We start from the raw sequence: 24,813 nt of genomic DNA, 5'->3' as shown, positions 1-24,813 counted from the left end.
ATTTTGCAATCTGCTGCATGAATAAAGACTTCTAATAAAAATGTGGTCTCTTTTATTTTAGAAAAATGATATATTATAATCAGAACTGCAGAAAAAACAATTGCTATCAACCTGCCTTCCATTGGGGACCTTTATACTGCACGAGTCAAAAAGAGGGCTGTGAAAATATTTACAGACCCCCCACATCCTGAAAATAAACTGTTTCAACTCCTACCCTCAAAACGATGCTATAGAGCACTGCACACCAGAACAACTAGACACAAGAACAGTTTTTCCCCAAATGCCATCACTCTGCTAAACAAATAATTGCCTCAACACTGTCAAACTATTTACTAAGTCTGCACTACTATTAATCTTCTCATCGTTCCCACCACCCATCTCCTTCCACTTATGACTGTATGACTGTAATTTTGTTGCTTGTATCCTTACGATTTATATCGATAGTTTTTTGATTGCTATTTGTACCCTATGACCAGGGCCGGATTTTCCTATAGGCTAACTAGGCTTCAGCCTAAGGCCTCAAGATCAAGAGGGGCCTACACAGTGGTGGGATTCTGGGGGTTCTAGGGGGTTCAGCCGAACCCTTTGTTAAATTGCTGGCTCGCCCGCCCCTCGCCTCCCACCTGCGCGGCACCAGCCTACCATTGCCAGGGGTAGGCAATTGTGGCTCTTTTACAACCTGTGGACTTCAACTTCCAGAATTCCTGATGCAGCTTGCCTGTCTCAGGAATTCTGGGAGTTGAAGGCCACAGGTTGTAAAAGAGCCACAATTGCCCACCCCTTCTCTAGCCTGAGTTCCGCTGCCTGGGATCCACGTGGGCTGCCACGTGGTTTCCCACCGGCTCTGGACGCAAGAGGGCAGGATGGAGAAAGCAGCTTCCACGCCTTCACTCACCCTCTGCTCTGTTGGATCGCCGGCCGTTCGCTTACCCCGCCCACTCCCAATCTATTGCTGCCTCCGGAGTCCCAGCTGATGGCTAGAGGAAAAAAAACTTCAAATTCTTGCCGCGGGGCTTCAAAGGGCCGCCCTAGAGCCAGTGGTGCAGCCGAACCCTTTGTTAAATTGCTGGCTGCCCCGCCCCTCCGCACCACTATTTATTGCCAATAAATAGTGGTGGGCGAGGGGCGGGGGAGCCAGCAATTTAACAAAGGGTTCGGTGTTTTTTTTGTAATTTTATTGGCCCACGGAGCTTCAGCAGAGGCTAATTAGCCCTTGCTTAGATTGGCTCCCGACCCCCAGCTGATTTGCTCTCAGCTGTTTTGCTCAGGGCTCTGCTGCTTGCTTGGAAAGAGTGCAGATTTTTTTTCCCCTAGCTATACTGAAAAACGAAAGAGAAACTGCTTTGCTGTTGCTGCAAGGTTGGAAAATTAGGCAGGCAGAATTCTTTTCTTTTTCCTCACCAAAAAAGATAGGTGCAAACAATGGGAAATTTAGGGAAAAAGAGGAGAATTCAGGATTTTAAAACACAAAAGAAAAAAAGCTCTATTTAACTAGGGAATTGTAATAATTGAGATACTATTAATTGTATATTTCTGAAAGCAGAAATGGTTAAGTTGTGATTTGGAGGAATATATGGGGGAAATTATTTGGTTTATTATTATTGGTAAATATAATTAATGGATTTGTAAGAAATTGGATTGCATGGAAATAATTGGAATATTCATGTTCATATTGATTAATATACAAAAAAGGTAGTTATATAACTAATTGATTTATATTAAAATGTTGAATTTATATTAAACAACTAATACTACATAATTAACCAATGTGAGGATGGATATAAAAATAGATGACAATGGGAAGGGGTATAATATAGAATAGAAGGGAAAAATTGAATTTGATTAAGATTAGAGATGAGGATGAAGGGTAATATTGGTTTTTTACAAAAATAGATGAGGAATAAATATGGCAAAAAGGAAATATAGAAATTGTAAATTTAATTGAAATGACTAAAAACTGTTTAAATTTATGAACCGGCCAAATATTCTGTTCAAAGAAAATACATTGTATGTTTGTATGTGTGTTTCTAATTATTGTTATTTATTCATATTTGTTCTCTTTTATTCTTTAAAGTTTAACAATTCATTCTTTATCTTAATATCTTTATATTTGTTTGGGGTTGGCTTTCTTCCCTTTCATCTTTTTTAATTGTACAGCAATCTTTCTCCTCAAACCTACCACCTCTCTTTTCTTTCCTTCTTACTTTCTCTTCCTCCCCCTCTTCTTCTCCTCCCTACTTCCTCTTCCTTTCTCCTTCTCCTCCTCTCTTCCTCCCTCTCTCTCCTACTCTAATTTCCCTTCCCTTCCTTCATCCCTCTCTATTGCTGTATCCTTTTATGCATATGGACTACTCAGAGGGCTGAAAAAGTTATTTCTGACTGGTCCTCGCACTTTTGACCAGTCCTCGAACTTACGACTGTCCTCACATTTTACATTTTTGCCCTATCTTGTCACCATGGTGAAGAGAAGCAGTTGTGAAATGAGTGACATGGTTGTTAAGAAAGCTGCACGGGCATAAATGTGAGGATGGTCATAAGTGTGAGGACCGGTCAAAAGTGCGAGGCCCAGTCAGAAATGACTTTTTTCAGCCCTCTGGGTAGTCCTTTTGTGAATATGGACTACTCAGAGGGCTGAAAAAGTTATTTTTGACTGGTCCTCGCACTTTTGACCAGTCCTCGAACTTACGACTGTCCTCACATTTTACGTTTTTGCCCTATCTTGTCATCATGGTGAAGAAAAGCAGTTGTGAAATGAGTGACATGGTTGTTAAGAAAGTTGCACGGGCATAAATGTGAGGATGGTCATAAGTGTGAGGACCGGTCAAAAGTGCAAGGCCCACTATCACATAGTCCCACTATCACATAGCCACGCCCACCCAGTCACATGACGAGCTACCCACGCCTACAGTCACGTGACCAGCTAGCCACGCCCACCCAGTCACATGATTGCCAAGCCACACCCCCAACTAAGCCACGCCCACAGAACCTGTTGTTAAAAAATTGAATCCCACCACTGGTGAAAGGGCCTCATAAGTGGAATAGCCTAGGGCCTTTTTCAATCTAAATCCGGCCCTGCCTATGACTAATTAAGTGTTGTACCTTATGATTCTTGACAAATGTATCTTTTCTTTTTATGTACATTGACAGCATACGCACCAAGACAAATTCCTTGTGTATCCAATCACACTTGGCCAATAAAAAATTCTTTTCTTTTCTTTTCTTTTCTTTTCTTTTTTTCTTTTCTTTTCTTTTCTACCCTACCCTACCCTACCCTACCCATCGGAATATTGCAACTTGTGGGCTGTGAATCTCAAAAAGTACCCAAATATCTCATTTATACTGCCCAGCATCCTGAGACCATATCCCGAAAATTCAGCAGCAAAATTTGTATAGTTTTTTAAAAAATATCTTTGATAAAGATGTGAAATTTGAGGAAAGCTAATCAAAAAGCTGTTTTTCCAATGTTATCCACAACTGAACTAGATAATAAGTAATATTTTATTTAGTCAATAACAGTATTTGTGCATTTTGATTCATCAGGCTGACATAAAAAAAAATCTAACTTTAATAATCCACCACCCATAATTACTCAAGCTAAATCTGTATCAATGCACTAGAACAGTAGTTCTCAACCACCTTTTGTGGCCATGGACCACTGGGGGACCGTGATGTCATGACAGGGGCTCCGCAAAGGCTTGAAGAAATGTTTTGATTTAAATCTTGAGTTAAGTCTTGGTGGTTCGTGGCCACAAAAGGTATTTAAAGAGAGTCCATGGTGAAGAAAAGATTGAAAACTACCGCATTAGAATATTCCAGTAAGAATGTATCTTACTAAATGATTAGGATATTCTAATCATTTTGACTTCTTAGTACAGATAAACATAAGCAATGTCAACATACCTTTTTACACTCAGATAATTTTAATTTGGCACTTTCTTCTTCCTCTTTACGCACCTTCACATTTTTTTCTATGTTTTGAGTAGGCTTCAACCAAGAAAGGAAACATAAAACAGAAATCAGCATTTTTGAGAAGTGTATTTACTCTAAAAGCTTTTTAGTATATCCATTTATAAAATCATTTGGTACATTTTATTTTATTCTTAAATAAAATTCAAGACGTTGGGTTAGCAACTATTTCTTTACAAAATGGCTAGCTATGCTTTAGTAACCACCTTTTTCACCTTGTGATTCATGGTCTGAGATCAAATGGGCTTGCTGCTTCAGGGAACTCCACAATCTGCAATGATCACTAAAATTTATGCTATTACAGTTTTACCCAAATGAGAACTACTAGGCACTGTGTCCTGGAATGTGGTGAGTGATGTCCTCAACCCATTAGTGTTTTGGAAGCCAGAAGACACTATGTTATTTCAGCAGGCATTTGATGGATAATGTTCTCTTTTTCACTGGATTTGATTTGATGCAATGATTGGGGGAGGGAGGATTTTCGTGTGGGAGTTCTTTAACAAGTTTTGGATATTTATTGTAAACTGACTTGAGTATCACAAGCAAAACTTGTATCTAAATGACTGTTTCCCTGTCTGTTTATATGGTCTCTAAACACTTTACTTGTAGATGTCTATGGAGATTCTCAGTCATCCAGGTCATAGTTGTCCCAAAGGTGCTTTTTTCAAGAGGCGACTGGATTTTCTGGTTTTTCTTTGAAGACAACGAAGAGAACAATAAACGAAGCTACATTGTCATTCCATACATTGCAGGAATATCGGAAAAGCTCAGGAGGATGTCCAGCCAACACAATGTACATGCTCATTTCAAATCCAAGAATACACTAAGGCAGAAGCTTGTCCACCCCACGAATAAAACACCCAGACACAAACTGAGCAATGTGGTATATGCACTACGATGCAGTTAGCCATGTGCAGATCTGTACATTGGGAAAACAAAACAACCACTTCATAAACGCATAGCAGAACATAGGAGAAAAAACCCATAAGGACTAAATTCAATACTCCGTCTGCATTTAGAAGATACAGACCACTCTTTTGAAGACAACAAAGTCCACAATTTGGACAAAAGGACTGCTGATTTGAAAGAGGGTTAAAGAGGCCATCTATGTCAAAACTGAACAGCATTCTCTCAATAGAGGGGGAGGGATATGACATCATCTATCTCCAGTCTACAACACAGTCCTTTTAACAGTTCCAAGAAGGCTCCACACTCATTTGCACCACTCAGATGACCTTGATGACATAGATAAACCTCCATGTGACCTTAACAACTCACTAAAAGAATGCAAATTACCAGCTCTGCAAGGAGTATAAATCCTTCCGTTCCCAACCATCCAGTCAGAGCTGAAGAAGCTTCTTGGATGAGAAGCAAAACGTCTTTCAAGAACAACCAGAAGGTCCAGTTGCCTCTTGAAAAAATACCGTGACAAGGATGACTGAGAATCTCCATAGACACTCTAATATTTTTTATTTTCCAGATGCAAGCCAAATACCCATCCTTCTCTGCCCAAAATGTTTCTACCTGTCCAATCCAGTCAGGCAGAATGGTCATGCTTTGGGGCCTGTTGGCTAAGGAATGCCAGTTGGTGGGGCCTAGAGGACATGCCTTTTCTGCCATAGCACTCGCCTTCTAGAACATTCTCCCTTTGGAGATCAGAATGGTCCCAACGCTGCTGGCTTTGAGCTGGGCTTGGGACCCAAAGTGTGTACAGGGACCTGTTTCATGGTTAATTTAAATTACCCATTATGATGGGTAATTTATATATAAGTGGTTCATGTACTCACAGGATTCTTGCCATTGCCATTGAAGCGAGTAGGAAGTCTTCTGCCGGGCATCTTTGGCCTATTTGCAGTGGGATGTGATAAATTATCTGAGGTAGGTGATAGATCATCAAAACTTAAAAGTTCTAAAAAAAAATTGAAAGCAGAGAACATAATGAAAGCTCAGGAGATTTCAACATCTCATATCTACATTCTAACATGGAAAAGAAATGGAGTGAGTATTAATAGGTTAAAAGAATATGCCGTCTTTAAAATGTTGAAGAGGCAAGACAGTGTAGGAGAGAAACTCACGAATTTCTAATGCAAGGATAGATCTTTCTTAAAACACCAAAACAGCATGCAATTCAAATAGAGAAGTGACTGAGCCAGCTCCCACACTTCAGGTTTGTGACACGTCTCCCACGGGACATGACCTTGAAATATCTTTTTTATGCCAATTCATCTCATGTACACCTCTTCATTTATAATATTTGTATCCTGTTTATACATCTCTATCAAGCATATCAAAATTACGCCCACCCAAGCCAATTATACACATCCCCTATTTCACATTACAGGTAGTCTTTGGCTTATGGCAGCAATTGGGCCAAAACTGCCATTGCTAAGCAATGCAATTGTACTGTAAAGTGTGATATCACATGGCTATGTCACTTAGTAGTGGCAGTTCCAGCACTCCTGGTTGCCCTAATTAAGTGAGGATCTCATGCAACTCTGCTATTTCTGACTTTCTGCTGGCATCTCCACTGAATTTGTATGTGGGTAGCTGTCAGGAAACTTCGGAAATTGCAATCATGTGACTGCAGCTTGCTTCAACAATTGCGAGGCAGGTGGAGCACCCAGATCACAATCATGTGACCACAGGGACGCAGGTGGAGCATCCAGATCACAATCACGTGACAGTAATAAGTCTCCCTTGTTCTGCATCATTTGAACTCTTGTTGAATGAACGGTGGTAACCTAAATACCATCTATACTCACAATATCTCCTTACTCTCAGACAGTGCTAGTTATATTACTGATCCCAATTCATATACTTTCATACATATAGAGTCCTCCATCTAACAGATTTTTCATAGTACTATGTCCCTCATACATTCTTTCCTAGCACTAGCAAGAAGAGAGTAGAGTACAGATAACTCTTATTTAGTGACTGTAACTGGGGCCAGTAACTCAGTTGTTAAGCAAAGTGGTTCCTAAATGAAAATCATGTAACTGCAAATGTGCTTACGATTTTGTTCAGGACAATGCATATTAACCGACTGGAATAGCAAACATGTGATGGAAAGAGAGAACTTGTAAAGGTCAGAAATACTGGTATTGATCACAAATTAGTTTTTCAGCACTACAATAACTGTGAACAGACACTGTCCAGGGCAGTCACTAAGTGAATACTATCTTTACTGATTATTTCTTTAAATTTCTATTTCACAATTGTACAAATGGCTAAGAGGGCTGAAGTTAAATTCTCATTTCCTGATACTTGATTTATCAAAAGTGCTTTTGATTAATTGAAATGAGGACCCTCAAAATTATGAAAAAGGAAATCAAGTCCCTATTAAAAGATAATATTTCTTTGCATAAATATAGTGGCTATTTACTAACACTATTAACTGTATAAAACAAAATCCCAGGAGAGATTATATAGATCTCATATCAAGACTACTAGAACAAAGTAGGAAATGAGTTCGACAATCTTAAAAGGACCAGAAAAAAGTATAAGAAAGTATCTAAAAAAACAGATCATTAGACTGATGTGATTGTGGACTGGTTGCTCCAGTACGGAAATTCCACATCAGCACCTCCTCCTTAAATTACATTCATCAGAACATCTTCATCCACGGGAACAGGAGAGATATTCCCAGCAAACTATTCAGGTTAATTTTGCATTTGTATTCTACAATAAACACAAAAAGAAACTATAGCCCAACCTGCCAAAAACATAACTGTAAAAAACAGACTAGAAATAAAAGTTAAAATAAGCAAAAAAAAAAAAAAAAAGTAGTAAGAGAACACCTGTCTGATTTTGATGAATGCAAATCACTGGGATTTGATGGATTACATCCCAGAGTTCTAAAGGAGCTGGCAGATGTCATCTCAGAACCACTGTGCCATATCTTTCAAAAATCCTGGAGCACCAGGGAACTACCAGAGGACTGGAAAAGAGCTAATGTGGTTCCCATCTCCAAAAAAGGAACCCCCACCCCCCACCCCCCCAAAAAAACCCAGACCCAAGAAACTACAGACCAATCAGCCTAACATCAATACCTGGGAAGATATTGCAAAAGATAATAAAAAAACAGATCTGCCAACATCTAGAAACAAACAAAGTAATAACTAGCAGTCAGCACGGGTTTGTTAAAAACAGATTATGCCAAACCAATCTTATTTCATTCTTCAACATAGTGACTAAATTAGTAGACCAGCGAAATGCTGCTGACATAATATACTTAGACTTTAGCAAAGCATTCGACAAAGAAGTAACTTACCTACTTCTTGGTAAGCTAGAAAAAAGTGGGATAGATACTATCACCACCAGATGGATTTATAACTGGCTGACAAACCGTACTCAACGAGTGGTCCTTAATGGGTCTATGTCTACATGGAGGGAAGTAAGCAGTGGGGTACCACAAGGTTCCATCTTAGGCCCAGTACTTTTCAATATCTTCATAAATGACTTAGATGAGGGAATAGAAGGGGAACTTACCAAATTTGAGGATGATACTAAGCTGGCAGGAATAGCTAACACCGTAGATGATAGCCTCAAGATCCAGATGGATCTTGACAGACTTGAACACTAGGCCCTATCTAATAAAATGAAATTCAATGTAGAGGAAAGTAAAGTCTTACACTTAGGCAAGAAAAACCAAAAGTACACCTATAGACTGGGTGAAACCAGGCTTAATAGCAGTAACTATGAGAGGAATCTTGGAGTTTTAGTGGACAACCCATTAAATATGAGCCAGCAACGTGTGGTGGCAGCCAAAAAAGCCAATGCAATTCTAAATTGCATTAAAAGAGGTATACAATCAAGATCAAGTGAGGTACTAATACCACTCTATAAAGCCCTAGTAAGACCACGCATAGAATACTGCATCCAGTTTTGGTCACCACACTATAAAAAAGATGTTGAGACTCTAGAAAAAGTGCAGAAAAGAGCAACCAAGATGATTAGGGGACTGGAACATACATACATACATACATTCATGCAAAACATACAAAGAACAGTTACAGGAATTGGGCATGCCCAGTCTAGTGAAGAGAAGGACCAGGGGAGACATGATAACAGTGTTCCAATATTTGAGGGGCTGCCACAGAGAGGTCAAGCTATTTTCCAAGGCACCCAAAGGTCAGACAAGGAATAATGGATAACTGATCAAGAAGAGATCCAACCTAGAAATAAGGAGTGATTTTCTGACAGCGAGAAAAACCAACCAATGGAACAGCTTGCCTTCGGAGGTTATGGGAGCTTCATCACTGGAGGCTTTCAAAAAGAGATTATACTGCCATTTGTCAGAAATGGTGTAGGATCTCCTGCTTGGGCGAGGGGTTGGACTAGATGACCTACAAGGCCCCTTCCAACTCTGTTAATCTGTTAAATAATTTCAAGAATATTTTTAAATGGAGCCCCATGTTCAACATTCTGCAAAAATCTAAACAAAAGGTTACAAAAGTGTGGATAATTAAGGCAGGGCTAGTGTTGGAAGATTATGTTTAGCTGATAAACACAGTCCTCATATCTAATCCTCTTCAGCCAATATACCCATCAGCAGCAGTAGAAAAGGGAGGCAAGGACCACAGTAATCAGCAATAAATTCATCTATTTTCAAGACTGGTTGGGATTGAAGGCAGCAAATCCAAGTTCCATTGCTACTTAATTCATTAGGATATGAAGATGTTGGGAGGATATTAAATAATCTATGTAAGGAAGTGGGACTCTTTGGAGTACTGGGTAAAAACCCTGACAATTGAAATATAAATAAACATTTATTGTTTTTAACTTAAGAAAGGGCTTTATAAATTTTATAAATAAATTTTACAAGTCTGCCACTCATCTGAGTTTTACTTACTAAAATAATCTACCATATTTTTCGGAGTATAAGACACAGCTTAGTTTTTGGGGAGGAAAATAGGAAAAAAAAATCTGCCTACCAGGTATTCATCTGGCTAGCGTCCTTAGTCTGGTCAGCTTCAGCACATTAGTTTGCTGGTTTTTTATCCCCTGCTTGGGGATAAAAAACAACTTCTAAGGCACAGCTGAGAGGAAGCAGCAATGAGAAAAGCAGGCAAGGGGGGAGGTTTCTAAAGAACAGCTGAGAGTTGGAGCAAAGCATGGAGATCGGTTCCCTCGCTAGTGCCTTGTTAAAGCACAACTGGAGAGTTGAGGGAGCAGGCATAGCTGGGAAGATTGTTCGCTAGTGCCTCCTTAGCGCCTCATTAGGGCTGAAAAAAAGCTTTGAAAAAGCTACATTTGGAATGTAAGACGAACCCAAATTTTCAGCCTCTTTTATGGGGTAAAAAGGTGCGTCTTATACTCCAAAAAATACAGTAATAATGTATATGCATGGATCATTTACAGTTCCTCCTCTGTCCATCAGCCTACTTCTACCAAAGCGTCTCTCCTCAAGTGAAGCACTTGTACAGTTCTGTAATAATATAAGCCTGGTATCAAAGCAATTTTCTTTGCCTGGTTTAATCACTTAACTACACCTGCTAGCCTACCATCACAGCATCTGCTTCTTCTACTACATCAGCCATTTAACTTTGAGAGCTCCCTTCTCCTGATGCCAGCTTGCTTCTGTGCTGCTGAACTGCCAAGATCTGTCACTCTGACACCGAATGATGCATTATTTGGGCCTTCTTTATACTGTAGGAAGTTAGCACCCAACCCTTTCCTAGAGGAATGAAATATTTTGGGAAATATTAAAAAGGCAGAATATTATGTTTCCCTGGGTGAGAAATGGAGAAGCATGTTTTAAAAATGAGGCAGCTCCCATCTTCCTGCCCCCACCCTTTGTCAATGGGCCAGAGGCAGAAACTCAATCTTTGTCAATGGACCATCATCTGCAACACAATAGGACCCATCTAGCAACAGAAATTCACCACATGGCACCTGGGAAGATTACACCAGCCAGCAAGGCTAGCTAAGACCCCCACCCCCTGGGAGTCTGACAACCAATCAGGATACTCTTTCGGGGCCCCAGGAAGTTCAAAGCCAGAGAGGGCATAAAACCCGGGGACTAACTGCGTCTCACCCTTGTTCTGTTCAGGAATTCAAACCATGTGATCCTGTCCACCATTAAACCATCTTTCCAAGCAGTCTCCATGTTTCCAGTGTCTTTTTCCCCGCTTGGAGCTGAACCCAGAAGGATATTTCTTCCTACAATACTTAGCAGAGTCTTTTTTATACTTAAAATGACCCAACTAGCCTACCTACAATGGTCCAATAAAAGACTATGTGTTTTGCTCCTGGGATATATCAGCCTGCTCTTCCAAAGCCTGCCTCCTCCATCTGTTGCAGTCACTCAATTTTGAGAGCTTCTGAAATCACACAGTAGCCATTCTGTCAGCAACTCTAATCTCTTGCTATAATAAAGTTAGGTAGGATTAAGCCATCTCTGTCTAATCCAGTAATAGTAAAACTGTGATGCCACAACATTTTGAGTGTTGCGCCACTTTTCATCATCACCTGAAAACAACTATTCTCAAAAGCACACCCATTCCTGCATGATTTTTGGAGGCTGCACGAGAATGGGGTGTGCTTTCGCATGGCCTCTGGAGTCTCTGAAAGTTGTGGAAGAATGGGGCGTGCTTTCACAGTTTCAAGGATTGCATGGAACAGCATTCTTCAAAGCCACTTCAAAAATGAACGACTTGTGTGACCTGAGCTACCTTGGGTAGCCTGCAGGGGCTTGTCAACAGAAAATTAACACTGCCTGAAGGTAAGTCGTGCGTGGTGGATACTGCGAATCACACACATGATTGGACTGTATTGTTTAAAAAAATAAATGAATGTGTAAAGAATTGTCTTTTTTGCTTGGTGTGTGCGTGACACACCAGCAGTCAAGTTAGGCATTTTTAGAATTTTTGACAAGTCAAGCCCAAAAGGTTCACCATCACTGGTCTAATCTCTAGCATAGAGTACTGACAGAAAGTTACAGCTGGAATTTGTGTCACACTAAGATTATTGACCTTCCTCAAAATTAGTATGCTTGCCAAGTCTAAAGAAGGTACCCCATGCCTGATGGTAAAGGAAACCTGGAAGTTACAATGTGCACAAACTTGCAAAATGCCAAGATAATGAACGCTGCTAAAAAAAACATGTCCTATCTGCCAGCCCAGAAAGGTTTTATTTTTAAAATGGAAAAGAAAAACTTTCAGCACAATCTCTGTATAAGCTTATGACCAGAAAAACTTGAGGCCACTGAGCTATCCTTTCTATCTGTGTTTTTATCTCTGTTTTATCTTTCTATCTCTGTTTTAAAGCAAACACAAGAAGAACATTTAAAAATATATATTGCAGTGAAACTCTTGAGTCTGAGTGAGCTGTCATTTTAAGAATATTAAAATGCTATTTTCATCTCATTCTGCCAAAATGGAAAATGGGCAGGCATTTTAATATCTTCCAAATATAGCCTAATAAAATTCCTTTAAAACAGAATCTAGAATTAGGTTGAATCCAATTGTCCTTGAATCTGGAAGCCAGAAAATCAAATCAGATTTTCAAAGTAGTCAAAATAATAATCAAAATAATCAAAAGCTGAATGTCCAACCTGGGATAGACTGGTGGAGTTTAAATTGTGGATTTTTTAACTGTGTATTTTTAATGCTGCATGCCACCTGGAGTCACTTTGTGAGTTGGGCAGCTATATAAATTTGTTTAATAAAATAAATAAATACATTCAAATCAACTCAGGTGCCAGGCTTCAAACCAGTACTCAGATTACACCGCAACTTTCCAGTCATTTAATTCCTTATTAGACAACCTGTGACCCCCTTGGATGATCATTTCAGAGATATTTTCTTATCAGATTCCTCAATGCCTTCAATAATGACAGAACTCCTTAATGTCCTGCCTTCCAAGATACATACATTCAGAGATGTATCTGCCTTGAAAATAGCCCATGTAGAACTGTATACCACTGTCAAACATCTGCACAGGAAATGTTTTCTGACATTTTATATTATGTCATAAACTGTTTCATGATAATTTTCATATCATAATTTGTTTTATAAAATTAGCCAAATATCAATTTCATGGGAGTTATGGGTCCAGGAATTTGGACACATTCTGAAAGTTAACTCATTTGAGGTATCTTGGTTCAAAAATTGTTGCCCTATGATGCATCATTTTGCTTAGTGAAAGGTTATGGGAACAAGATTTTTAGTAGTATACAGCAATTGGTTTTACTTGATTGAAGATTGTCAAATACAATTAGATTACCGGTATACTATTACCTAATCTTATTACTATTAGAGAAAAATAAAGTAATACAACAGTTTATTTGGTCTACTACAGGGTAAAACATCAAAGCCTTTACATATGTCTACATTCCATAACTTAGACCCTAGCCTTTTTCTTGTTGCCTTTCCAAGTTAATGGATCTTGATGGCCTTGGGAGGTAGCTGAATCATAGTTACATATTATTCTCTCTAGCTTGGGCATCACTGGTTTCTGCCATTCCAGCTTTAGCCACAAATACATCATTTTTACATTTCTTATTTATCACTGCAACTACATGAATAATTGCACAATAAATCCTATACAGGTAGTTCTCAACTTACAGCCTCAACTGGAATCTTAGTCCACACATTCTTAGACACCACACATTCAATTCACTGAACTACCACAAACCCAGCTTTCCCAGTTGTGGTACTTAAGTGACTAAGTGGGTCATTAAATGGAGTGCCGAGGAGAGGGCATAGGCTTCCCACCATATCCTGGAGGTCCAGGATTTCTCCCTACCCTATCGGGGAGACAATAACAAGATTAATTGCCAGATTAAATTGTGGTCCATTACTCCAGCATGCCAAGGGAGGGAAGATTCTTTGGCATGCAAGAAGAATGGAATGCAAATCTGGTAAAATCGCTAGCAAATGTCAGCATTCTAAAAAGCTCAGAATAGTATTTGTCTGATAGTATTTCTCTTCTGAAAGGGCAGAAACACTGGCATTCACTAGCGTTTTCCCTTCCAGAGATGAGAACGCTAGCAAAAGCTGACATATTCATTAGCATTTTCCCCTCCAGAGGGGTGGAAACATTGGTGTTTCTAGCTTTCCCCCCTCTGGAGTAGCAGAAATGATGGTTCTAGAGTTTTCCCTTATGGAGGAGAAAACGCTAGGGAAAGCAAGCATTTTGAAAGGCTCTGAATGCCTGTGATTGCTAGTTTTCAGAGGTCTGTTCTTCTAGCACACGGAAGAATTTCCTCTTCCTGCATAGAGGGGAGGGGAAATACCTCAGTACTCTGGGGACTAGATCTCAAATCCAAAGTCCCTTCTGTTTGCATTGATTTTCTGGGTAAACTGGCAGAAAAGGTTGTAAACAGCAATTACATGATCACAGGTCATTTGGTAACTGATCATAAATACAAACAGGCTGCAAGCACCCAAAATATGGTCACATGACTGAGGGGCACACATGGCAGGACATTTTACAACAGTCAAAAAGTGCTTTATGGCTGTAAAGCATTTGTTTCAAGGCCATCGTGACTGTGAAGAGTCATAGAACAATTAGTTATAAGTCAACAACCACCTTTAAGCTTACCTTGACACAGTACAAATGTATTTAATGAGGCAAGTTATATTACGAAATAACAGATGCAAAAACCTGAACCATTAATAGCAATTACACAGTAGGCAGAAGTTCACAAATTTACTGTTACCTATAGGCATAATATGAATTTGCCCCAATAACAGTACAGTTTATCTTCTCTTCATGCTAGATTTTGTTGTCCTTTGCAGTCACCCATGTTCAAAATCAGAACACTTACATATCTTATTTTGCATTTTAATGAAGGAGTTGCCTAGTAACTATACCAACTAACCATATGCTGAAGAGCTAAAGAATGCCTTACTCACAATGCCCCTCTTGGCCTTAGCCATACAAACAAACTTAAAATGGGAAAAGAGAGGGATTCTACTAATTACCAAAATTTACCTTTTATGCAACGTTATAAAATCATCCAAATATAACATTTTTCATTTGATACAGTTTAGTGTAAATTCTTGAAAACATAAACACATAAGTTTAAAAAATAATTTAATAATATCCAAGAATAGAAATTTAGGTTCAAGAATTAATATGGAACAAAGGATGTGGATTGCTATATAGAAAGTTTCTTACCAAAATGGAGAAGGGGAGGGTAATTTCCTGACACGTAAGAAGGGAAACATGGCAAACAGGATAGGAAACAAAATCTGGAAAGAAAAGTCAAGGAGACGAATATCTAGAAAAGATTTTGAACAAAAAAAAAAGTATCTTGCAGGAAAAATATGGCAGCTTTATCTTCAATACATAATCAGGACATTTTTTATTTTAGCAACATCCATTCAATTTCATTCAGGGGAAGAATCTATGCTATTTTTAAAAATATGCCAAATTGGTTCTGGGTACATTTCTAACCACAGTAGCTGACTGGATCCATGACACTCTTTTTTCAGAGGTATTGAAATTCAGCTATCTCTGAATAAAGAGGTAGATGACAGGGATTCTTGATTTCTACTTATTAAAGTATTACATACATCTTCTAAAAGCATATCAAAGCTTTTCTGCTAGCATATGGATTCTTGATTCCTCACAAATAGAAAATTTCACTATGCAAACTGAAGTCCTGTCCCATAGTGCTGAACAGAACTCCATGCATGCACACAACATCAAAGGTTTACAGAAATAAAGAACTAAAGTGTGAGTATTTTTCACATTTATCTCAACTTTAAAAAGTTGGACTTAAATACTGTACTGTAAGTAGTACAGTACTATTTAGTTTACTGAATGCAACAGTACCCTAGCATGGCTCACTCATAATTTATTAATTGGAATGCCTTGAAGACTGAATTAGTAGGGATTAAAAGCAGTTAAAATGTTAACAATACCAACAAAATGTTTACAAAAGTTACAAAGATATATTGTAGACTACGGAGCAAGATTATATAACAGTTTAAGAATGAAAAGGAAATAGCATATTGTAATACACAATGGGAAAATAGCAGGAAAGAAACTAGTGAATGACATTTGATAGCAATCCATTATTAAAAATTATTCAATTGCATGACCCAAATTATTACTTGGGTCATGTATTAGGGAGAGCAATATAAATCCTGCCAGATAGGCAAAATTACTTTTATTTACCTATTTTATAACAGGTTTTAATAAAAACAGATTTAGCTGTTTAAAGGTTTTATCTGTAGTATGATCATTGATGCCTGATACTGATACCTCTATCCTGAGAATGATTAAAGTATTTAAGTGCTGTATCTGAATACTACTAACATTCTCATGTCTGTCTGTAAATTTGTAACCTTCAATTGGGCAAAATTGGAAAGAACATGGCAACAATTATTGAATCAAGGAACTGAAATGGGATAACTTACAGAATGCTGAGAGCCATGACTCCTATGGAAATGAAATATGGGAAAGTTGTGGCTGCTTCAGTGCCACTATACCAACGACACTTCCCCAGAAACCCATAGGTTGTGTGGCACAAGGAGAGATTGTATTCCCACTCTCTTTCCCATGTTTCTCTTGCCCCTGTGCCCAATTGGCTGAATGGCTGTTGGCTGTATTAAAAATGAGGCCAAAATTTGAAATCTCTTAACAGCGGTGCCAGAAAGGAAAGGACGAGGGAATGTCTCTGGAATGCCTGCTGACAAGGTAGGACTGCCTGGAGAGTTCCCCAAGCCTATATTCTGGAAAGAGGAAGGATGAGGGAGGGATACTTGCTGGGAAGGTAGGATTGGCTGGGGTGGGGCACTGGCATTGGTGGGTGAGCCACCTTCCTCCCTATAAGGAGGGGATCCTTGGGCACAGACCAGAATGGGGAGCAGGGGTTTAGTTGACTTTATGGTCTGTGACTTTCTTGGTTTCCCCTCCCCTCAGCAGTGGCAGGCAATTCATTGGATCAGCTGAGGAGGAGGAAGAGGAGGCTTCACCAGAGCTCTCCTCAGGGTTGTGAGGTGAAGGGAAACTGTGCAAGCCTATATTATATGTGATCCAATGTATCAGATGTTGTATGGGAATGAGGCCTGTTGCTCTATTCCTCTGAAGGAGGAATCTCTCTCCAAAAAACACACCCACCACAGGTGCCATGGCACATCTACAGTCCTCAACTTACAATCACAATTGAACCCAAAATTTATGTTGCTAAGCATAAAACACTTGTTAAGTGAGTTTTGCCCCATTTTATGACCCTTCTTGTCACAATTGTTAAGTGAATCACTGCAGTTGTTAAATTAGTAACATGCTTGTTAAATGAATCTGGTTTCCCCATTGATTTTGCTTGTCAAAAGGTCACAAAAGGGGACCACGTGACCCCGGGGATGCTAAATGAATTAGTTGTCAAGTACTTTAATTTTGATCATTTGACTATGGAGATGCTGCAATGGTCATAAATCAGAGGTCTTCAAACTTGGCAGCTTTAAGACTTGTGGACTTCAACTCCCAGAATTCTCCAGCCAGCTATGCTATGATGGCTGGAGAATTCTGGGAGTTGAAGTCCACAAGTCTTAAAGCTGCCAAGTTTGAAGACCTCTGTCATAAGTGGTCATAAGTCACTTTTTTCAGTGCCGTTATAACTTTGAATAATCACTAAATCAACTGTTGTAAGTTGAGGACTACCTGTACGTTTTGCCTTAAGCTCAGTTGGAAAGGACATTATTGGGGTTCAGAACGGAAGAGAGCAATCCAGTCAGGTGTAGAGCAAGTCAGAAACCAGAAATATTTAGTGGGAAAATTAATAAATATTTACACTACTGCACTCATAAAACTTCAGTCCTTTGTACATATTCAAATTGGATTAATATATGCATATAATATATAAATATAAATATACCAAGTACAAAATATATATACCAAATTTTTTTCATTTTTCCAAATATTAAATCAGATTAAAAGTATACTGCAAATATATACAAATCAAAAGCTATCAACACTATTGCTAAAGTAGTAAAGGATGTGTGCCACTGACACTACAGAATGCACACACATAGCAGCAAATCCTTCAAAATGATATTCTAGTAATCTAAACAGCAGTTTTATAGGGTTGTCTTTTAGAAAAGTTGTTTCACTAGGTTAAAAGGTGTGTGTGTGTCTGTGTGTGTAATACATGGGGGAAGGGAGAGGGGAAAGGAGGTTAAAAAGGCAAATCAATTTCAGTTTATAAACCGAGCAAAAAAAACTATATCCCTGAGTACAAGGAGATTATGGGATTTCTTTTTAAAGGAAATCATTTCTTGTTTAAAGAAAACATACTTAGAAATATAAATGTACAGATATAGAGAGATGTATTATGTATCATATCTCTTTAAGATAACAGATGATTTATTGCCCTGTAATTATTAGAAGTGCTGTCTCATGAAGGGGTGAAAGAAGTCGTTCGCATGATTCTCTACAAATCCTTTTTAATCTTGTCCAGGCAAACAGGGTTTTAGAACCCAAAGATGTACAATATAGAGACAAAACCTGTTGCTTATATCTCCCTGGATCGCTCTGAGAGATTCAGGTGAACTTTTCACACAAACATCCCCAACCAGGCTGACAGACACTTGAATGGCAATGATCAGAAATACCCCATAATTTCAACCCTACATGAAATCCTCTATGTTCTGAAAGTTTGGAAATTTTTATTCCCCATTCTTTACCCTAACCAGGCATAAAAAGGATAGCTGGGTTTGGTACATCAAGAACATTTGTATGCCCAAAATTATCTACCAACCTACACTAGTGAGATAAACTCCATAAGAGTTTATCTATACTAGGGCTGAGAGAGAGAGCTTCCACACCTAAGGAAGAACTAGAAACTGGGCCTTCTTGCTCTTAGTCTACCTTGTGCTCTTATTAAAATAAAGATTCTGAAGGAAATACCAACTCCAATTAATAACTAATAACCTAGTAACTATGAAAGTAGTTTTGTGCTTTGCTTCAGTATTCTGATTTTTGCTTTGCTAATATGAATGAGACCCCCGTTTATTCCTAGTACACCTTCAATTTGCTTATCAGATACTAATTTATTCCACTCACTTCTGCAGACCCTTTCTGACATTAGGACAAATAATTGTAATACAAAATCTTTGAATAATTTAAAAAAATATAAGATATTGTAAATTATTCCCTTTTAAATTTTATATGCATTGAACTTCAACAAAATAGATGCTTGAGACCTTCTTTTGAAGTATAATAAAATAACAGAATGAGTTCTATAATGTGAAAGCGCTTGTTTTAAGAATTCTCTTTTTTTAAAAAAAATGCATTATACAAAAACATTATTTTTCCCATTATCTACTGGAAATGTTAACTTTTAACATTTGGGCATAAGCATTCTCAACATTATACAGTGCACCTCATTTCAGCTTTCCAAGTATTGGAATAATTCAAAAATAAATTAATAAACAAACAAACAAACTCCAGAAGCCTGTAGAGTCTATTTGAATAACTATTTTTAAATAGTTCCAAAAGTCTGAGGTAGGGAAAATCTTCCAGTATTTTAAAAAATGAATATTTATTGCACCATAAGCAAAACAAAGTCCACATTTGGAGATGGTGGACAACATCTGGAATTTTGAAAGTCAGAAACATCTGCCATTGAGAGTGGAAGCAATGATGGATAGAAGATATCAATTTATCAAAAGGCAAACTTTCAAGGCAGGTGAGTATGTATCCAAGTAATGCTGTGTGATGCAACCATCAATTATTTCTATTTTCTAACAATGCCTAAGGATCCTAGAAGGTGCTCAGAAGCATTCTTATGATTAAAGAATATTGCTAGAGCTTTCTGCTTTGCTGCAAGACAACTTCCTCTTTAAATTTGCCACTAAAACTACAGAAAAATGTATGAAGGGATTCTGAGGGCCATGAAGGGAATGATACACTTATACCTATAGGTCCTCTCCTACCAACCTCTACCACAGAGCTTTTCCACAACAGAATCCACTAATTATAAAGTATTCCTTTCTGAAGATGTTGTTTATTCTTTGTTGTGGTTTATTCTAATACTATGTAGCAGAAAATTGAGACTCATTATGTACACTTTTCAAATTTACCTGTTTCTTTCAAGTTCCGTAGTGCGGCTGAGTCTACCTCTACTGATTTTGATTTCAATGGTAACTGTTCAGAGTCTATCTTTGGTTTCACTGTTGGCTCAATTTCAGACTTTGGCCTCCAGGATGCAATTTCCCCATTTATCCTATGTTCAAAAGTTAAATAATTTTATCAGCAATTAAGAAAAAATGAAACATGTAACAAAAACTTTATATATGCTTTTACAAAAATTACATCAGTTCTTCAAGAATCCAGTTCTTCAAATTGTGAGTTAGAAGCTGAGATATATGCAGAGACACACTTCTTACATGCAGGTTCCCTCCTTCAGTTCTCTTTTATCTAACTGTTACTACGACTTATGATTTATATACTCAGCAATTTATGGTTTCAACATGCACATGGGAAATAAAGTAGAGAAATTACATTTCACTACTCTGTGTGTCTGAGAAAATAACAATAAAGAAAACAAATTGAGATGGCAGAAACAAGTGTGAATGTAAAAACCTACAGCGTGTTCTCCCAATCTCAATATGATTCTTTAGAAGGACAGGATTATAAAAGGTAAATAAAGATGTATTAATTGCAATATACCCTGTTTTTCCCCAAAATAAAACATCCCCTGATAATAAGCCCGATTGGGCTTTTGAGCGCATGGCAGTAAGGTCAAGTGCTTATTTCAAGGTTCAAAAAAATATAAGACAGGGTCTGATTTTCGGGGAAACACGGTAGTTACATATGCAATTCTTAACTTGTTCAAACTTTGTCTTACAGCAATTTAAAAACGGCATGTTGAAGAATATCACGTACAAAATAAGATACTTACTTAGGAACTGGTGGTTGCAAAACTGTTTTATCCGGCCATTTTGAAAGCAAGATCCCAGCTTTTAATATGCTATTAGCCTTGTTTGGAGGGACAGGTTTTTTTGGTGGTACTTGGGGAGCCACTGGTTTAGAGATCTTCTGATCCAACACTGGTTTTTCATCTGGGAACAGAGTGTTTACCATAAAAATAATGTAGAAATGATTTATGAAAGTTTCTTCCATGGGCATAGGCGGTTCTGAACAAATACCCCAATTTGCATTCTAGAAGCCATTTCAAATAAGACTAAGACATAGTTGAATTAAGACCAAGGAATCTTGCTTCCTTTAGTTTACTTTCTCAGGTTCATACAGCTGCAACGGACTCTTTTTAAACGGATACAAGTGGAATCCAGCATATTATTCATAAAGTCTGTAAAATATTGACTTTTCCTGGCTGCAGGATTTATTAGCAAAGTTTTTGCAGAAAATCATGAATTTATATTCTTTAAAATGTATGAGAGCCAGTCTAATCTAATGGTTAAGGCACCAGGAAGCTGTGAGTTCTAATCCACCTTTTGGCATGAAAACCAGCTGGCTGGCTTTGGGCCAGTCTCTCTCAGCTCAACCCATAAGGTTGTTGTTCTGGGGGAAAATAGGAGGAAGAAGGAATATTAGATATGTTCACCATATCAAGTTATTTATAAAAATAATAAAAGTAGGACAAAACTCTAAAAAATCTATTTTGGATGGAGTTTAAATTTCTTTTTATTGCCAACAAAATAAATTTTACACAACTTTCGGTTGTTTTACAAAAAACTTTATTTTTAATCTGTATACGCTTCTAATGTTACACTGAACAGTGTAATTTTTAGTTAGTGCTTGCTATTTCAGGGATACACATACAGTTTTAAAATTCTGTAAATATTATATGCATTTTCTTATTTAGCTCCTTTCTACCACCTGAATCATATGCTTGTATTTATACTAAAGCTGCTTTGCTTTAAACCACAGTCCTAAACATTTATGTTTTGGGTATCAGGGGATAAACCTGAACTTACCCTTTTCTTCATTCCTGAGATGAGGAAACTTCTTCTCCACAGGCAGAAGATCAGCCTTAGAACCTGCAGATAGAGCCAATATTTAAAAATCACACTGCTTTAGTAGAGAAACTACTGTATGATAATTTAATACTAAAATGTATTGTACACCTATCAAATATATGGTAGAAATCCAATTAGAAGTGCTGAGTGGCACAGGAATTTTAGTCCTTAAGAACAAGAATTGTTTTATGGCGTAGCCTTTTAAAATGATTGAATATATTGTTAAAGAGATTTTTTAACTACAGTTGCAAGAAAAAGTATGTGAAACCCTTGTGATTACGTGGAGTTTTGCATGAATTGGTCATAAAATGTGCTCTGAACTTCATCTAAGTCACAACAATAGAAAAACACAGTCTGCTTAAAATAATACTACACAAACATTAGATGTTGCCATGGTTTAATTGAACATAACATGTAAACATTCACAGTGCAGGGAGGAAAAAATATGTGAGCCCCTAGCCTAATGACTTCTCCAAGAACTAATTGGAGCCAGGAGTGAGCCAACCTTGACTCCAATCAGTGTGATGATATTGGATGTGTTGCTGATGGCTGTCCTGCCCTTTAAAAACACACACCTGTTTTGGGTTTACTGGTTTCAAGAAGCACTGTCTGATGTGAACCATGCCTCGCAGAAAAGAGCTCTCAGAAGACCTACGATCAAGAATTGTTGACTTGCATGAAGCTGGAAAGGGTTACAAAAGTATCTCCAAAAGCCTTGATGTTCATGTGTCCACAGTAAGACAGACTGTCTACAAATGGAGAAAGTTTAGCACTGTTGCTACTCTCCCTAGGCGTGGTCGTCCTGTAAAAATGACTGCAAGAGCACAGCACAGAATGCTTCATGAGGTAAAGAAGAATCCTAGAGTGTCAGCTAAAGACCTACAGAAATCTCTGGCACATGCTAACATTTTTGTTGACACATCTACAATAAGGAAAACATTAAACAAGAATGGAGTACATGGGAGGACACCACGGAGGAAGCCATTGCTGTCCAAAAAAAATATTGCAGCACGTTTGAAGTTTGCAAAAGAGCACCTGGATGTTCCACAGCACTACTGGCAAAATATAATGTGGACAGATGAAACCAAAATTGAGTTGTTTGGGAAGAACACACAACACTATGTGTAGAGAAAAAAAGGCACAGCACACCAACATCAAAACCTCATCCCCACTGTAAAACATGGCGGAGGGAGCATCATGGTTTGGGGCTGCTTTGCTGCCTCAGGGCCTGGATGGATTGTTGTCATTGATGGGAAAATGAATTCCAGGGTTTATCAAGACATTTTGCAGGAAAACCTACGACCATCTGTCCGCCAACTGAAGCTCCGCAGAGGATGGGTGATGCAACAGGACAATGACCCAAAGCATACAAGTAATTCAACAAAAAAATGGCTTCAACAGTACAGAATACGCCTTCTGGAGTGGCCCAGTCAGAGTCCTGACCTCAACCCGATTGAAATGCTATGGCATGACCTTAAGAGAGCGATTCACACCAGACATCCCAAGAATATTGCTACACCGAAAGAGTTTTGTGAAGAAGAGTGGTCCAAAATTACTCCAGATCGTTGTGTAGGTCTGATCTGCAACTACAGGAAACGTTTGGTTGAGGTTATTGCTGCCAAAGGAGGGTCAACCAGTTATTAAGTCCACAGGTTCACATACTTTTTCCTCCCTGCACTGTGAATGTTTACATGTTATGTTCAATTAAACCATGGCAACATCTAATGTTTGTGTAGTATTATTTTAAGCAGACTGTGTTTTTCTATTGTTGTGACTTAGATGAAGTTCAGAGCACATTGTATGACCAATTCATGCAAAACTCCACGTAATCCCAAGGGGTTCACATACTTTTTCTTGCAACTGTATAGGAAAAAATAGTTATACACTATCACATGGAAGTATGTTCAGGATTATCTCCTCATTTGTATTCATAGAAGTCATGAATTCATATATATATATAAATTATTGTATAGGTAAGTCACAATTAATGCGAGTTTGAATAGTGCACAATTTGATTGTGATTTATAAAATGAAACTAGGCTGTGACTATAGCATGTGAGCAGTTACCATTGAGATTGGAGATGTGAATCTTTGTGTGTGCAAAATGGAGAAGAGGAAGTTCTGATTGAGACAATTATTAATAATTTCCAATCAATTACAGTCTCTTTTGCAATTATGGTCTAATAAAACCCTATCTTACATACCTTGACTTTTTGCAGGAGGTGGTGGCTTCTTTGGCTTCTGCAAAGAGGACAAAATATAAATAACTAATATTCATGCCAAGTATTTTCTTGAATTAAGACTCAGAAGACAACAGGTATACTCAGTAACTCAATTGTACTGTCTATAAATTACTGGTGCAAGGATTACAAATCTTAGGCAGACCAAAGTTTTCGAAAATGATCAGGAAAATGATAGCTGAGAAAGAAGAGGAAGCAGAGAAGGCAGGGGGAATCAACAACTCTTTCTCCTCTATTTTATTTGTTTATCTATCAAAATTGTATGACATCCATCTTGCCAAAGGAGACTCTTCTTTCTCAGAAATCTCTTATTCTCCATAAGCAGAAGTTTTATTATTACTCATTTGGAAATAAGAGAGTATCTGTGAAGGTAAGGTACAGGTGACTATTGTTAGCTACATTTTCCAGAAAAAGGTGCAATTGACATACAAAGATAATTGAAAAAAAATGGTAGCCATCCAGGAACAAAACAACAATGAACCCAATTTTTCAAGTTCACTGAATTGTGTCTAAAATAACAACTAGAAACCAGTCTGAATTTAAAAAAAAACAACACACCTTGTAACACAACATTCAGAACATTTCCTGGGCCTTGTCTACAATTTGCTGGTGAAATACAATTAAGAAATTGAAATAGACTGATCAAAAGATCAAGAATTTGAAAGCAAATTTTG

General features: G+C 38.0%; 1 protein-coding gene across 1 annotated transcript in view; it reads right to left on the bottom strand.

Annotated features, from left to right (window-relative positions):
* Positions 1-24,813, bottom strand: part of CD2AP (CD2 associated protein) — a 76,082-nt gene that overhangs the window by 5,081 nt on the left and 46,188 nt on the right. Inside the window, exons 10-15 of the mRNA XM_070956724.1 lie at positions 24,104-24,140; positions 21,858-21,920; positions 20,822-20,981; positions 20,001-20,143; positions 5,754-5,875; positions 3,901-3,984 (exon numbers count right to left, since the gene is read on the bottom strand). Coding sequence (XP_070812825.1) covers positions 3,901-3,984; positions 5,754-5,875; positions 20,001-20,143; positions 20,822-20,981; positions 21,858-21,920; positions 24,104-24,140 — 609 coding nt within the window. The remainder of the gene's footprint in view (positions 1-3,900; positions 3,985-5,753; positions 5,876-20,000; positions 20,144-20,821; positions 20,982-21,857; positions 21,921-24,103; positions 24,141-24,813) is intronic.

The sequence above is a fragment of the Pituophis catenifer genome, unplaced genomic scaffold, assembly GCF_029215685.1.
Source record: "Pituophis catenifer annectens isolate HBS135680 unplaced genomic scaffold, rPitCat1.0.hap2 SCAF_1, whole genome shotgun sequence".
Classification (NCBI taxonomy): domain Eukaryota; kingdom Metazoa; phylum Chordata; class Lepidosauria; order Squamata; family Colubridae; genus Pituophis; species Pituophis catenifer.
This window is presented reverse-complemented; position numbering and strand designations above follow the sequence as displayed.